This window comes from Pezoporus flaviventris, unplaced genomic scaffold, assembly GCF_033815535.1.
Source record: "Pezoporus flaviventris isolate CSIRO_AGI_PZ_B2104156 unplaced genomic scaffold, CSIRO_AGI_Pfla_v1 ptg000001l, whole genome shotgun sequence".
NCBI classification, from domain to species: Eukaryota; Metazoa; Chordata; class Aves; order Psittaciformes; family Psittacidae; genus Pezoporus; species Pezoporus flaviventris.
The window spans coordinates 55,879,066-55,895,239 of NW_026892549.1; the positions used below are offsets into that span (position 1 = coordinate 55,879,066).

Sequence of the window (16,174 nt, forward strand, 5' to 3'; positions counted from 1 at the left end):
ATGAATAAGGGAATTAAGCAGTAGATTTGCAAGAGAAGACCCAAGCTTCAAGTAACATAGCAATCCAAAATGCAGAAAATGGATTAAAAGACTGGACTTGATCTGAAAGCTGTTTTCCAACCTAGTTGATTCTATGATTCTAAACAGGCAAATCAACAGGAGAAGTCGAAAAAAGCATATCATAAATATTTGGAGGCATGAGCTATGAGCAAATGACACTGAAACCTCCTTCTGTTGGTTTCATTTTCTTACCCTCTGCTTTATGAAGCTCTAAAGCCAGCTGATTCTTGGCCTTACTCTCCTCGCCGAGGCACTCCAGGATCTCCTTGTGCTGACTTACCACTTGGGCCGTTTCCCGGTTCTGGCGGCTGAATTCTTCTTCAAACTGCGCTTGGCTTTCATGCATTTTCTCCAGCTACAAATAAATCATCAGATCCTGAATGTACATGCAATCTAATAATAGTAACTAATAGGTATTTAAACATAAACCTTATTTTTGTAATAACATTTACGCATTAAGGTCCAGGTTTTCAAATTTTATTTTGGTACTAGGTTGACTTGGCCCAAAACCCCTGGACACTTTGGTGACTTCCTGTACTCACATACCTGTATTTTTACCACAAATCTTCCCTAGGGATGGAAGTTTCTTTACTGTGCATAAAAAGAGACACCTTTTAGGTGGCTAAACTGTTCAATAATTCCTGAACCACTTGAAATTCAAAGCAACCCCCCATATTCTTCAAGAGATTCAGGCATGTCTAATAGAAGTGAAGTCAATACATCATCAGGTTCCCAAGGTATGGATGGCACCAGTTCTCAGAGACAGTGCATCTTGCATTCCTATTATCATTAGGGACTGTAGTGATAGAACAAGGGGTAACTGGTTCAAACTTAAACAGGGGGAGTTTACACTGGATATAAGGAAGAAGTTCTTTACTGTAAGGTTGGTGAGGCACTGGAATGGGTTGCCCAAGGAAGCTGTCAATGCTCCATCCCTGGGGGTGTTCATGTCCAGGTTGGACAGAGCATTGGGTGAGATGGTTTAGTGTGAGGTGTCCCTGCCCATGGCAGGGGGGTTGGAACTAGATGATATTAAGGACCTTTCCAACCCTAACTATTCTGTGATTCTATGTGCAATGTCTCAAGTTCAACTAGAGCAGCCCTGTTCCCATTTAGTTTGTATTTAGCTTATCCTGGTGGAGAGAAGTTTGAGATAACCAGGATTTCACAAATGTAAGCACAGTATGCTTGAATGCAGCTGGTGAGGTGACCTAAAATCTACATCTTCCACGGCTTGGGCAAGAGCTTTAACCACAAGTTAGTTCCATACTAGTGGAACTAGTACCATCACCAGTACCCAAGAGTACAAGTTGAATCACCTCATTCTAGGAGGGATTTTTTAAGATGGTGAGTATGCATCTCACATAGATGCTTATCTCTAGGTTGCACAAAATACCTGAGAAGAAAATGAATTTCCCTTCACTTTTTTTCTTAAGTTAGGGGCTTCCTTACTCAACACATTAATTACTGTTGCACTACGTTCGGTGCTCTAAATGTATACAGTACTCTGGCATCTACCACAGATTTACAATTTCTCTTCCCAAAGCTGAATGCCTAGACACGGCAAAACTCAGTATGGAAATACTCAAATCCTTTCACGAGAGAGTCCAGTTCCTTTTAGCACAGTATATAATTACAAGGATGTTTGCTTGCTGCATATTTCCTAAACACTTTCACATGGACTAAGCTTTCTTGAACCTACTTAGCAATGTTGAAGAAGTATTGATGTGAAATGCAATGAAACCCCCTCAAAACCACTTGACTCTTGGTCTCCTGAAGTTACCAAATGCATCTAAAATCCTAGTTTAAATCTACTTAAGCAACTGACTTACAGCCTTCCTTAGGATCTGCTAGAAGAGAAAAAGAAGTTGAAGTCTCATTTATATAGATAATAAGAGCAAAACCTTCACTGTAAGAAGCAGGGAACGTACACACTTCCCTATATTGATAACTTGTATTCAGACAAACTCTACTTCTTTTTAGTAGCCAGTTCTACAGATAGAGAATTCACATTTTTGGTGTAATTATACATCTATGTAGATTCAAAAGTTTTACTTGTTTAGTTGATTCTGTAACCAGTTCCAGAAGTCTCTCCACTGCGGTGTGCAAACGGCGGCAAGTTTTCAGTATCATCTCTTCATTTTCACATGCCAATTCTGGCTTTGCAAAAACACTTTCACATAAGTATTGGCTCAATTCAGACCCCTCATCAGTCACTGCAGACAGCTGGTTGTCTTCTGTGAGAGTTTCATCAAGCAGCTCATCGACTGGAGACACGCAAGCTATTTTAAACCACAAAATAATGACACAGGACTGGCCACTCAGATAACAACTGACAGACAGTGACATTGTTTAGTCCTGAGGCTGTATTACAAGGTGAAAACTTGTACACATCAGTCACTCAGGGCTGAAAAAACAACATTTGGAATTATTGTGCTATACATCAGGGCTTGAACCTCTGTGTTCATTAAGTTCCTCTTTCCTGCTCCATCATCTTTTCAGCCTTTTCCAGCAACATAAACTAAAATAGTACAACTACTAAGTTGCACTAATAAAAGAATTAAAATGAAAGAATACTGACAGACACAGTGTGGAGCAACTTTGACAGAGACACAGAAAACTGCAACAAGAGATATCCCCTTTCTAAACCTCAGCAATATAAAAGGAAATGAAAAGGCATTTTTCAAGGAAGTGAACTGATTACATTCAGTTATGCAGATTTGTACTCACCTTTCTCTAGGCGATGCCCTTCTTTGGCTTTGAAATACTGCATGAATCCCATTTCTTCCATAATACTGTGACTTTCTCTAGAATCTCCAAAAGACACACTATCATCAAGACAAAGACCAATCTTGCTACTGATAAGGTCCTCAACGGCTATTGTGGCCTTCACCAACTCCATAAGCAATTTCAAAACATGCTGGTAAGATTCCTGCAGTTTTTTCCTAGAACAAAAGATACTGAACACTTCAAAAACTGCACGCACATGATTTAAGACACTGAACTTACTGAAAAACTGACAGTCTAAAATGGCCACAGCTGGGACTTATCAGTGAAGACAATTTAGGTGACTCAAAAACCAAGGCCACTTCCACAGAGCAAAACCCCTTTGTCTTCTCCACAGGTAGATGGAGAGATCATACTGCAATCACAAGCATCTCAGGCTTCCATTATCTGTGGAAGCACCAGTAGGGCGAACACATCTACTACTATAGTTTCTGTGACATCCCAGTAACTAGGGGTGTTCTGGCAGAGTAGACAATGAAAATCACAGTTAGGAACACATTTTAGTGTTAAGAAGCTTATTCAGCATGATAGCTTCTCTAACCCACACATTCCAATGCCATATCAAACCAATCCCCACTGCACTGAAAGGTTTCAGTGACCAAGAGGCCTTTTCCATTTCCTAGCTTTTTCCAAGAAAACGGACAGTGGAAACCCCAAAACACCAAGGTCTCCATCAGACCACAAGGAAACAAGGAAAACAAATTATAAATCTGACTTTCCATATCAAGATAGTTTGGTAACCTAAAGCAACACAATCAAACAAAAAAACGACCCCAAAACCACACACACCAAAAAGCTTGCAACTGAAACCAATATATCAGCATCCTGCGCTATTCATTTGAGCTGGCTTAATTTTGCATAGTTACTGATTTCTTTATGAAAAGTGAGAAAACAAGCAAACAGAACAACCAATCACTAAGCATTAGGTAACCCAAGATGAACAAACCTTTCCTCTTTGGATTGCTCAATATCAGATCTCAACATGGCTACCAAATTCCCTCCTTCTAGGTTTTCTCTATCCCGCCGCTCAAGGAGTGTCTCCAGTTCAGAATTGGTCTCCTCCATTCCATGGTTTAAAAGCTCCACTTTCCTTTCCAGCTGTGGAAACACAGCAACAATGCAACAAAGCTGATCATTTTGCCTAAACTTCACCCAATGATCTTACCCTTCATCACCTTGGATATATCCACAGAGTCGTCGTCCCTTAAGTTATTTGAAACGAAGGATAGCAGAAAGAGTAAAAAAGAATGGTCTGGTTTTCAGTTCTCCATTTCTGACATTAATTTTTCCTCAAGGAGCTGCCTCCCTTGTATTCAGACCCAGACAATGCAAAAAGCTTGTAAAAACTTTGTGTTAAACTTCAGTTTGCTCTTGTTTTCATTGCTATGCCTCAAAGACACTAAGCAATGTCCTAGCATGAATTTTGACACTGTAGCACACAAACCCAAACAGTAACTTGATCCAGTATCATCAGTGCCAGCTTTCTTTGCTCTGAGCTCTGCCTGAGACAAGTTTCTATAAATATGTTTTCTCTCCTCATATTTATTCCTGATGACACCCACCTTTAACCAATTAGAAATATATATTAAAATACATATATGTATTGTACATACCCACCTCTGACTACCAGATTCAGATGCCAAAGAATCCGTACTATTTTGTTAGAAACTGTGTCTCATAAGTAAGCCAATAAATCAGTCCAAATATCTGTCTGGGAGAAAACTGCATGCAAAGAATAGCATTCTACTCCCATACCAACCTTCTCACCCCTCACCAAATCCTGCAGGAACAGCAGCAAACAATAATGCACTTTTTCCAATAGAAGAAAGTCTTACTCCCAGTTTTTATCATTAAACATATAGGCCTAACAGAAGTTTAATATATCAAACTTACATTTTGGTCAAAACTTCCTGAACTGTGAGTGAAGACATAAATGTTTTCTTCACCTTCCGTTTTGAAAACTTAAAGCTATAATTTTAATCCTGGAGAAAAACATTAACATTTCTAAACTTCCTGAGTAAAGCAGAATCCTTTTCAAGCTGTTCCTCTCTTTTAGGTATCTGAGATTCAACTTAGATATTTGCTTTACAGGAGACATAAAATTTCCATTTGTTTGGCAAACAATATTCTCTTTGTCATTTGTGGATCCAAACTTCCCATTTGCCTGTCTTACTTACTCCAAACTATAGCTCAGTTGGTCTAACAAAAGCTGCTAGAGCACTATTTTCTTAACAAAAAACTGATAGATACAGTGGCATCAATACATTGACAACAAAAAGGCAAACATCCAACCTTCTGCAGGTAGTGTTAATCCCCCTGAGAAATGGGGGTGTTGGATGAGAAGCTCCCCGTAACCTGGCTTCAGTGAGCACCTGAGCCCAGAACCCCCCATGTGCTGGGCTGCACCCCCAAAGCATAAGCAGCAGCTCAGGGAGGGTATTCTCTCCCTCTGCTGTGCTCTGGGGAGAGCCTTCCTGCAGTCCTGATCCAGCTCTGGGGAAACAGCACAAGAGGGACGTGGAGCTGTTGGAGTGAGTCTAGAGGAGGCCATGGAGATGTTGAGAGGGCTGGAGCAGCTCTGCTCTGGAGCCAGGCTGAGAGAGCTGGGCTGGTGCAGCCTGGACAAGAGAAGGCCCCTTAAGGGAAGACCTCAGAGCAGCTCCAGTGCCTAAAGGGGATACAAGAAACCTGGAGAGGGGCTTTGGACAAGGGCCTGTAGGGACAGGACAAGGGGAATGGCTTTAACCTGCCAGAACAGGGGTGACCGAGATGAGCTCTTAGGTAGAAGCTCTTCCCTGTGAGGGTGCTGAGGCGCTGGCACAGGGTGCCCAGAGAAGCTGTGGCTGCCCCATCCCTGGCAGTGTTCAAGGCCAGGTTGGACACAGGGGCTTGGAGCAACCTGCTCTAGTGGAAGGTGTCCTTGCCCGTGGGTGAGGGGGCCAGAACTGGGTGAGTTTTAAGGGTCCTTTAAAGCCAAACCAGTATGTGATTCTACGAAATAGCTGGACCAGTTTTCAAGCCAATACCCAAGTTAAATTTCTATGTTTACTGCTCTAGCACTACAACTAAGAGACAGAGTCCATCATACCTGACAACTAGCAATCACAAGAAGACAAACAGTCCTTCTACATACACATTGACAAACATGAGAGCACTGTGTTAAAACACAGCCACAAAAGCACATTTAAAGTCTAGGTTTAAAATCCTTTCCACGCACCTGGATAATTACTGCTGCATTTTCCTGCAGCTGGGCTGATAGCATCTCCTGCTCCTTCTTGTGAGTAGCCTGTGCCTTCTCCCTCTCCTGAATCAACATCTGCTCCTTGTCATGCAGTGATGCCTTTTTTTCAGCTTCAAATTCTTCCTACATAAGTCACATAATATACTTTGGTTTACAGAGAGAAAAATACCAAACAAACCAAAAAACCCACCTCCAAAATCCACAACCAAACCCTCACAATCCCCCTCTTTCTTTACCCACGTGCATGCCTTACCTCTCATATTAACTAGCAGTAATTTACATGGTTAACACCTCCAATCAACAAAATTATGCTGAAATGATGATTTAAAAGTAATTAGGTAGATAAACGAACTATTTGAACGTGGTCACTGAGACCCAGGTCGTTTCACACTGCTGAGATAGCAATGAGGATCAGACAACAGATAGGTAAGTCAATATAGAGATGGACAGAAGCCACTGGAAGCAATTTCAAGTAGTACAACACTCACAGTACTGAGTTCCACATAGGAACAATGATTTACCAGAACAAACTGAAAATCTACAAGGTAGATTTACACAGCTAAATGCTCTGGAAGCTCTTCAATTGTATCTCACCTCAGAGTGCTCCAAAGCACTCTAAAGGAAGGATTATCAGATATCCCCCACTCCTGCTCCAGTAAATACGGGAGGTGAAACAAGGTCCTGGGAACCCGTCCCAGGAAGAGGCTAAAAGGAACCCTAATTAGTAATTGTTTTTGCAATGCCAGAATGGGAAATGAGTCTTCTTGTTCATGGTATAAAAACCCTCAAGCCATTTGCTCTATGAACATTAATACACCCCAAGGAGATGGCTGCTATTTTCATTTATAAGCCAAGAAAGCAGTTTTTCTGCAGGGCATGAAGTAAGACTTCAGAACATCTGTAGTCACCCGAGCTGTCCTGGATCCTTTGTGGAAGACTCAGCCAGTCCTCACATTAGGTCAAACAGCAGAATATTTAGCAGTTAGCAAGATACAAATGAACAGACACAGAGGACAAGGACCTTCCTCAACCAGTACAATAAACTCATGGTCTCTGAAACTGCCTGCCTCGTCTTCTCAGCAGCAGTGCATCCAGTAAAAGAGAATGTTGGGCTGTAAAAATGAACTCTGAATATCTAGAATCTACAAGGGGAGGCAAAGAAAGCAAGAAAGCATGGCTGGCATGAAGACAATAGAAGAAATGAGATGAGGGAAATAGGCAGGGGAAGGCTCATTGCAAAAACCTGTATCAGACCATGATTCAGTTCAGCCTGCCATTGCAAAGAGATCCAGTCAGTCTCTTCTGGGACTAAACACACATCATCAAGTTAACAGAGGCAAAAAAAGCCACAAGAGACAGCTGTACTAGCAGTAGCATTACCCCTGGCCAAATGTCAAGAAGAAGAGAGGTTTCTGGTGTCTCAAATGCTAATTTAGGTGCCTAGGCAGCACAAGAGAGAGAAGACCAGGAATGACTTTGGGGGTATATGTGTAGCAGTCAGTCCAGTCCTGGCTTCTGTGGACTGAAGGCTGGGGTTCAGCTGAGGACAGAAACGCCAAATATATCTCCAGAAGCTTTTCAGGATATACTTGTGTTCTCTGTTTCAAAAGACAGCTGCACCAGACAGAGAGAGGCCAAAGAATGACCACGAATGCAGAGAGGACCAGAGGCAGGAAACAGGAGAGACTTTCTGCCCATCTGCAGCACCCCGTTGTAGAGGTTTGTGCAACTGTTAGGAAAAGTCCCACCTCAAGTTGGAGCACTGACAGGAACAGTAAGGATCTGCTGAAATCTCTCAAGGAGCAGCAAATAAGGAGATAGTACTTCATCTAAGTTATGTGTGCTCAACAAGTTGCTTTCACCACATGTTCAGTACAGTGATAACACCGAGATGAATGTAAGCACTGACCTTAGTGTGCTGGCAAGTTTCTCTGTCTCTTCTGACACAGGTTGTGCCTTCTGCATAAATTTAATAATGTAACATGGTCTTGTCACCTAACCAATTGAAGGAAATTTGCACAAGGCTCAGATGATAGGCAATTACCGCATCACACACAAGGCCAAAGACAGAATCTTAAAAATGTTTATCAAGATGCAAGTTTGGAACTCAAATGATGACCCCAAGAACGCAGAAATGAAGAATAACCACAAACAAAAATCTCCTGCACAAAGTGCTCACTGTCATCGCACTCTTGGTAAAAGTTTAGATAACACTGAACGTGGCTTTATATACACAAGTGCAGTATACAAGGGATGATAGGCCAAGGGCATAGTTTATGCAGACAATAAGAAGAAAAAGTTTCAAATGACAAACTGAACAAATGTACTCAAGGAATGTTGGTTAGAGCAAAGACTGTTTAGTTTGTTTGAAGGACACCACTTCACATCCAATTCAGGATTTTAAGACAACGCCATAATAAATGCCATTAGTGTTGTAGTAACCCTGTAGTAAATACCATAACTGCTTACAAAACACTGCAGTGTTTCCAGCGCTGCTTTTCTAGTTCTAACATTGTGAGGCAAGACAATCTAACTCAGGTTGCTAATGTAGAGTCATACAGCTGAAGAACAAAAACGTTCACCAGTTTAGCAGTGCCTACTCTGAAGTTCAGTTCCACCAGCCCCTACCTTGAGCTGTGCAATCTGCTGCTCCAGCAGTACCTCCGACTGACACTTCAGCAGCTCAATCTCCTCCTGGAACTGGAGCTGCTGCTTCAATTTTACCTCCTCAAATTGAGCCAGAAGAGCTGTTCGTGCAGTTTCTACTTCAGAGGCTGATGCAGAAGCATACATCTGCAGACAAATAAGTAACAGAAAAGATTTTAGCCACAGCGTTATAATTAAGCTAAATCCAAAACCATCCAGCTCAACCAGAGTATTTTCACAATAGCTCTCTCCAATCCTCAAGGTCATACACAGTTGCTATCTATCACCATGCTGACTATAGAAAAAAGCACGTTGATATGTACAATTAAGAAGCAACAAGGCATTAGATACCAAGTATCTCCTGTATTCATAGACCATTTAGGTCAGACTAACAAAGTATTCCCTACTTGTTCTTTCCAACAGATACTTCCCTAAGAGAAATTCAAAGATACAAGGAAGAAAAAGGCAGAGAAAAAATACAGGAAGAATGTATTTTGTTGAGATGTGATTTCTCTTGCTCAAATGAGATTAAACATTGCATAGCTATATTTAATGCAGTTATCCTATGAGATACAACAAAGTTAATCAAAAATACCAGAGAAAGATTTGAGGGTTTTCTGTTACTTTGTTTTCTTTTTTTTGCTACTATCCTCTCCAAGAAAAGTCACTGTAGCCACCAGAATAGAGAGAATATATATAATATAGAAAAGTGAAGTCTTTATCACTTGTGGCTGCTTGCACCAACACAAGTCAGACTGTATAAAAGACTTCTTCCATTTCATTGTTTAAAGATAACTTAGTGTAGATGATCCAATTTTTAGCCTTCAAGATGAAAGAAAACAATCAAGCTTACACATTTCCAACAAGAAGAAATGGTAAAGCTTTAAGGACAACTAGAAAGATTTCCAACCCTCACTGAGAAAACATACGTGGGAAAGTATTACCTACTATAATTTTATCTCTAACGAAAGAAGAAATCAATATTAGCAAAGGTTATTTACAAAGGCCTGAAGTGAGCAGTTACTTTCCACAAATGGTTAATGAGCTAAATTGTTACCTACTAGTTTTCTATCAAAATGGCAGCTTTCAAATGTTGAATTAAATACACAGCAGGAACTCAAAAGAAAGCAGCCCCCACTCCAATAAAGAGAGCACTGCAAACAGGGACCTACATGTAAAAACTTAAATTGTCTTAAATTCTTTTAGATAAAGTAAGGCTTAAAAATGCTAACTTTGACTTATCTATTGGCACTGTTAGAATCATAGAATCGTTAGGGTTGGAAAGGACCTTAAGATCATCCAGTTCCAACCCCCTGCCGCGGGCAGGGACACCCTACGCTAAATCATATCACCCAAGGCCTCGTCCAACCTGGCCTTGAACACTGCCAGGGATGGAGCATTCACAACCTCCCTGGGCAGCCCATTCCAGTGCCTCACCACACTCACAGTAAAGAATTTCTTCCTTATATCCAATCTAAACTTCCCCTGTTTAAGTTTGAACCCATTACCCCTTGTCCTGTTACTACAGTCCCTAATGAAGAGTCCCTCCCCAGCATCCCTATAGTCCCCCTTCAGATACTGGAAGGCTGCTATGAGGTCTCCACGCAGCCTTCTCTTCTCCAGGCTGAACAGCCCCAACTTCCTCAGCCTGTCTTCATATGGGAGGTGCTCAAGTCCCCTGATCATCCTCGTGGCCCTTCTCTGGACTTGTTCCAACAGTTCCATGTCCTTTTTATGTTGAGGACACCAGAACTGCACACAATACTCCAGGTGAGGTCTCACGAGAGCAGAATAGAGGGGCAGGATCACCTCCTTCGACCTGCTGGTCACGCTCCTTTTGATGCGGCCCAGGATACGGTTGGCTTTCTGGGCTGCAAGCGCACACTGCCGGCTCATGTTCATTTTCTCATCAACCAACACCCCCAAGTCCTCCGCTTCTGTTAAAGCAAAACCATCCAAAAAAGCATCTGGATATACCACCTGACTTCTAAGGTTAATAAAAATGCTTTTACTTTCTGATAAACATTGGATTATTTTGGGTTTAGGTACTAGCAACACTCTGACCTTTTCCTCCTGCTCATGCTGTGCTTTTAGTTTCCCCAGTTCTTTTTCCAGCTCTCTGGAGTATTCTTCCTTATGCTTCTTCATTTCTGTCTCATGAAGATCCTGAAGCTCTTGGAGGGCTTTTCTGTGCTTGTCCTCCATATTCAACACTTCTTCACGTAATATATCCAGGGCCAGACGTTTCTCCTCTTCCAGCAACCTTCTTTGATTTTGAAGAGCTGTGTTCAATTCATCCTGTGCAAGCATTAATTTTAAAAGGGGAGAAAAAGAATGAAGTACAAATATTTTTATAACCCGCACATGTCACGCTGTATCAAAGCTTAAGCAAACAGGAAAAATACTGCCTCATGAATGATGAGCAGGCATATACATAGAATCACAGAACGGTTTGGGTTGGAAAGGACCTTAAAGCTCATCTGATTCCAACCCCCTGCCACAGGCAGGGACACCTTCCACTAGAGCAGGTTGCTCCAAGCCCCTGTGTCCATCCTGGCCTTGAACACTGCCAGGGATGGGGCAGCCACAGCTTCTCTGGGCACCCTGTGCCAGGGCCTCAGCACCCTCACAGGGAAGAGCTTCTTCCTTGTATCTAACCTGAACTTCCCTGTATCATTGAAATTACTTTATTTTTCCTATCTAGCAGAAATTTTAGACTCCCCTACTTACTCCTTTATCCATGGCATCACTCCCCCTCAGCACAATCTTCAATTTTATCTTTTTGAAGTTCTTTACACTCAAGAACAATTAAAATGCAGATTTAAGATTAGTTAGCATAGATAGGACAGAAGAAAAAATGCACACCTTTCCCCACAAAGGACATCCTCTTAGCCTTTGTGGGGACAGAAACAAACGTAGAATCAGAAGTTTGAGAAGTGGGCATAGTGACAGTGCTTGAAAAACAGAACATTTCTCTCTGGAAGGCTCTGAAGTTTTAGCAGTGAGCTAAGCCTTCTTACCTCCTTGACTTGGAAAAGTCTTGGCATCATCTCTCACCCATCTGAACTCTCAAAAGAGCTGAAACCTCTACCCAAGATCTACTCACCAACAACCTGCTCCCAAAACCCTAACTGGAACCTTTAGAGATAGATACCCTTCTTCTAGTCTTCCCTTTGATACTGTGCCACTGGGGAGGATCTTTAGAGTCCTAGAGATGAAGCTTAACCTACAGAATTGCATTTACTTTGTCCTAATCACTTCTGAAGAATTACTCTATCAGGCAGAGAAGCTCTGAAACACCAAATAGAGAGACCCTCCAATCTGAACTATGTTAAAAATATTTACCTAATTTGTACCTTTTCCACACAGAAAACTCATTAGTCTGGGCATTCAGGGAGGGGAGCAACAGACGGACTTAATTTTCAGCTTCAGTTTCCTATTTCAGCTCACAATAAGGCCACATATGAGTGTTAGCAGGAGATTGTCAAAATACACCCCAAGAACAAGGGAAAAGGGCATCCCACACCATGTACCATGAAATTTTACCTTCTATGCCAAGTCTTCGTCCTGACTCACCTTATGAGCTGCTTCTGTTTCAACAGCCACGGCTTTAAGTTTTTCCATATGAAGGGTAGCTAACTCAATTTTCAACTTATTTTGGGAAAGCTCAAGTTCTTCAGCATGCTTTAATTTCAACATCTGTACCTCCTGATCCAAGCGTGCTTGACCCATTTTATCCTTTTCTTGGAGCTGTTCTGTGTGCTGCAGCTGTAGCTTCTCAAGAGCCTGACTGTGCTCATCTCTAATATTCTGAATTTCAGACAGGTAGGATGACTCTAAGGAATCCAGGTTTGATAAGTGTTTAACCTCCAGCTCATCAATTTGTGCCTGGTGCTTTTCCTGCAGTTCAGCAATACAAGCTTCAAGCTGGACCTGCTGTTTACTTTCTAGTGTAGATTTAAGTGCCTCAATTTCAGCTTGGTGCTTTGTCTGAAACTCAGTTGTAAGAGACAAAATTTGCTGCTTATGCTTCTCCTGTAATTGCTCATTTTGGAGCTCCAGTTCATCAACATGTTTCTTTTTCAGCTCTTGCAGAAGAATCTCTTGCTCAGTTGTGAATTTCTGAGTCATGGCTTTGTGTTCCTCCATAAACCTAGATTATTTCCAAGAAAGTTAAGAGAATAGTGTCAAAAAGGCATTGCTTGCTTTGGTTTTAAGACGAACTAAAAATAAAACCCAAAGAAAAATAAGAAGACCTCACTTAGCCTCCACAAATTTGACTTTGTGTTTCAAACACAACGAATTCAAAGCAAGCCACAATGATTTCATAGCCACATAATTGAAGGTTTATGCAGTATCACTTGCTGGTATCTGTTTACTACTAGGTAGAATGGCACCTCTATTAAATTACTAATAGAGAGCCACATACAAACATTGTTCACTCTGAGAGAATACTGCCATATGAGAGCATCTGGTATATAGCATACACATTGTCTACACCCCAAATGTCTTATCTGTAAGTAAACCAACTGTCATAAGAATCATACCCAAAAACATGTGGTTAAGACTGAGACATAAAACCACTCTGGAAGAGGATGTGGGATACCTGGGGGCTCCTCCAAACTCATTTCAGCTCTCTGAAGTCTGCCTAAAGCTTGATGCAGAAGATTTAGTACCAGAGATGCTGCAATTTACTGTAATCATCAAGTGTAGTATTTTTTGAATAGAGGCACCAATAATCGAAAAGAGATGGGCTATTTAAAGGCTGAATTTCTACTTTTAGTGTTTCCTTACTGTAATTATTTCCCTAATCTCATTCTGTGAGCATCTGTTTAGGGAGGAAAGAAGGGATAAATCTGAAGCAATGCATGCAAATACAAACATGCAGTTATTTGAGTATTTCCTTTAACACACTTAAAACAACGGGTACAGGAAGGGGAAGAAAAAGAGCAGTTACAGCTTTCCTGTTTAACCAGAGCTGCAGTATATCATATTCAGACCATCAACCTCAGCATTCAGTGGTTAACACAAGCTTCATTCACCAGCTTGCTTAAATACATTTGAATTGATTGAAAACACTTGAAAAAACTGAGAATGTTTCCACTTCCATGTCCTGTAACACTTCCTCTAAAGCTGGTTTTCAGCGGTATGTTGTATTCTTAACTGCAACAAACATAACTTGACCACACTTCATTTGATTTGTTAGAATAGATTCAATGCATTTACATGAAGCAAAGCTGTAAACTGCAATGGACGGCATTACTGTTACTTTGGAGTGAGCTCTACATACATGAAGTTAGCTGATGCCATCAAGTGACCAATTTACATCACTACCTTACATCTAAAATAAGAGCAGCAATACCAATGACTGAACTGGCAAGTGAAGAGTGCTCAGACACTCGGGACTTACTTGGTTTGTGCTTCCATAAGTTTCAGTGCACATTCTTCCTGCAGACAAAGTGTGGCCTTTTCCATTTCTTTTGCCATAAGTGTTTTGGCTGCCTGCAGGTCAGCATCATACTGCTCCTGAGCTTTCTGCACAGCCTGTGCACTTGCAAGGCTGTCCTCTAGCTGCTGCAAGTTGTTTTGCTGCTCTTTTACCAGTTTCTCCAATTCCAGAATTCTGGCAGCTTGGTGATCTTGAAGTTGATTCATTTCAGCTTCACGAAGTTCAAACTCCTTTTGTAACTCCTGCTTCTCACATTCGCCTCTGTTCTGCAGTTCTATACGCAACAGTGATAATTTCTCCTCTGCTTGGATCCTCTGGTCCTCACTTTCACATTTCCATTTGTTCTCCTTTTCTTTGTACATAGTCTCTATCTTCTGGACTTCTTCTCTGGCTTCTCTTAATTTATTCTTGTGATCCTCAGCCATCTCATGTTTTATCTGTGAACACAGTTTTGCATAAAATACCAAAACCAAACTGACAAGTGCAAAATGAATATTCTCAGGCATTTAAGGTCTTGGAGAGATTCAATTCCTGCAGTGAAAAAAATACTGTTTACTTCCAGATAAAAGTAAGGCTGAAATGTCAATTCATAGCTATTTTAATTCAATGCATTATTAAGAATTAACTGGGGTAAGGAAGAAAAAATTAAGGCAAAATCCTAGAATTAATAAGATACTCCATGTTCTTTTCCCCTGGGGCCACTTGCCTTCATTTCAGGAGTTCAAATTGAAAAAAACACAGAATCACAGACTTGTTTGGGTTGGAAAGGACCTTAAAGCTCATCCAGCTCCAAGCCCTGCCACAAGCAGGGACACCTTCCACTAGAGCAGGGTGCTCCAAGCCCCTGTGTCCAACCTGGCCTTGAACACTGCCACGGATGGGGCAGCCACAGCTTCTCTGGGCACCCTGTGCCAGCGCCTCAGCACCCTCACAGGAAAGAGCTTCTGCCCAAGAGCTCATCTCAGTCTCCCCTCTGGCAGGTTAAAGCCATTCCCCTTGTCCTGTCCCTATGGGCCTTTGTCCAAAGCCCCTCTCCAGGTTTCTTGTTGGCCCCCTTTGGGCTTGATTAAAAACCTCTTTTAAACCTCTCATCTCCCTTCGTGTTCCAGCTCCAGATACTTTATATGCAGTATCCAAGTCCATCACAAGGACAGTTCTCTCCTGTAGCATTAAAAGCAGTATAAAAAATTCATAGCATAAAAACAGAAGCCAAAGCACTGAAAGACTGTTCAAGTGACAAACGGCAGAAAAAGACTCTAAATACACTGAGCTGGTAAACAAACAAATAGTAAGCTAAGAAAACAACAGAATCATCTCTTAAGAAAAAATTAAAGGCTAGTAATATCACACAGGACTGTAAAAGCAGTAACAGATCACATCGGTGTGAAGTCCACTCTTCTGTTTTCACTTGGAAAGTTCATTTTGAACGAATAAGCATTCATTTATACTACAACCTAAATGATGAGGCAGAAAAGGCAAAAACCCCAAGGATTTTGATTAACACACAATCCATGATGATTTTTCTGGGTTTCACTGGAGAAGCAATAGAGGAAACTGGTTCACTCTGTTTCTGAGAGATAGACATCGGACGGCAAGCAAAACATGGATTTCCAGACAGAGGATCAGCATGTGGGCCAGGCTCATTTCAGACACCACATTCTGCATACACTTATCTTTTATCCAGCCAGCAGTGCCACAAACAAGATCCCGCAGGTGGTAGAAGTAACTATTAATACTGAAGGCTTCATTACTGGAAGCTTCAGGTGAGTCTCCATGTCCTCTCCAGTCTGCAACTGTTTTCTCTGGCCTTCTCCACCAGATTTTAAGTCTACAAAAGGATGCTCATTCTCTCTCATTAAAAAGGAAGGAAAAGAGGACTTGAGAAATAAGAGCTTCATCCATCTAATTCTCTCAAGTATTCAAATACTAGAACAAATTAAGCAAAGAATTAACATCTGAGCTAAGGTTATCCTCAGATGGGACAGCTGACT

At 41.4% G+C, this 16,174-nt stretch overlaps 1 protein-coding gene across 6 annotated transcripts in view; it reads right to left on the reverse strand.

Moving 5' to 3' along the window:
• The window catches only part of PCNT (pericentrin), an 89,004-nt gene that overhangs the window by 44,341 nt on the left and 28,489 nt on the right, over positions 1 to 16,174 (reverse strand). For 4 of the 6 annotated variants that reach the window (XM_061458423.1, XM_061458432.1, XM_061458457.1 and 1 more), the window contains 9 exons: positions 14,145 to 14,620; positions 12,311 to 12,887; positions 10,799 to 11,032; positions 8,717 to 8,881; positions 6,065 to 6,211; positions 3,794 to 3,945; positions 2,791 to 3,005; positions 2,116 to 2,342; positions 253 to 415 (listed from right to left, as the gene is read on the reverse strand). In XM_061458423.1, the coding sequence (XP_061314407.1) occupies positions 253 to 415; positions 2,116 to 2,342; positions 2,791 to 3,005; positions 3,794 to 3,945; positions 6,065 to 6,211; positions 8,717 to 8,881; positions 10,799 to 11,032; positions 12,311 to 12,887; positions 14,145 to 14,620 (2,356 nt within the window). The remainder of the gene's footprint in view (positions 1 to 252; positions 416 to 2,115; positions 2,343 to 2,790; positions 3,006 to 3,793; positions 3,946 to 6,064; positions 6,212 to 8,716; positions 8,882 to 10,798; positions 11,033 to 12,310; positions 12,888 to 14,144; positions 14,621 to 16,174) is intronic. The other 2 variants (XM_061458448.1, XM_061458444.1) reach the window with 1 other exon arrangement.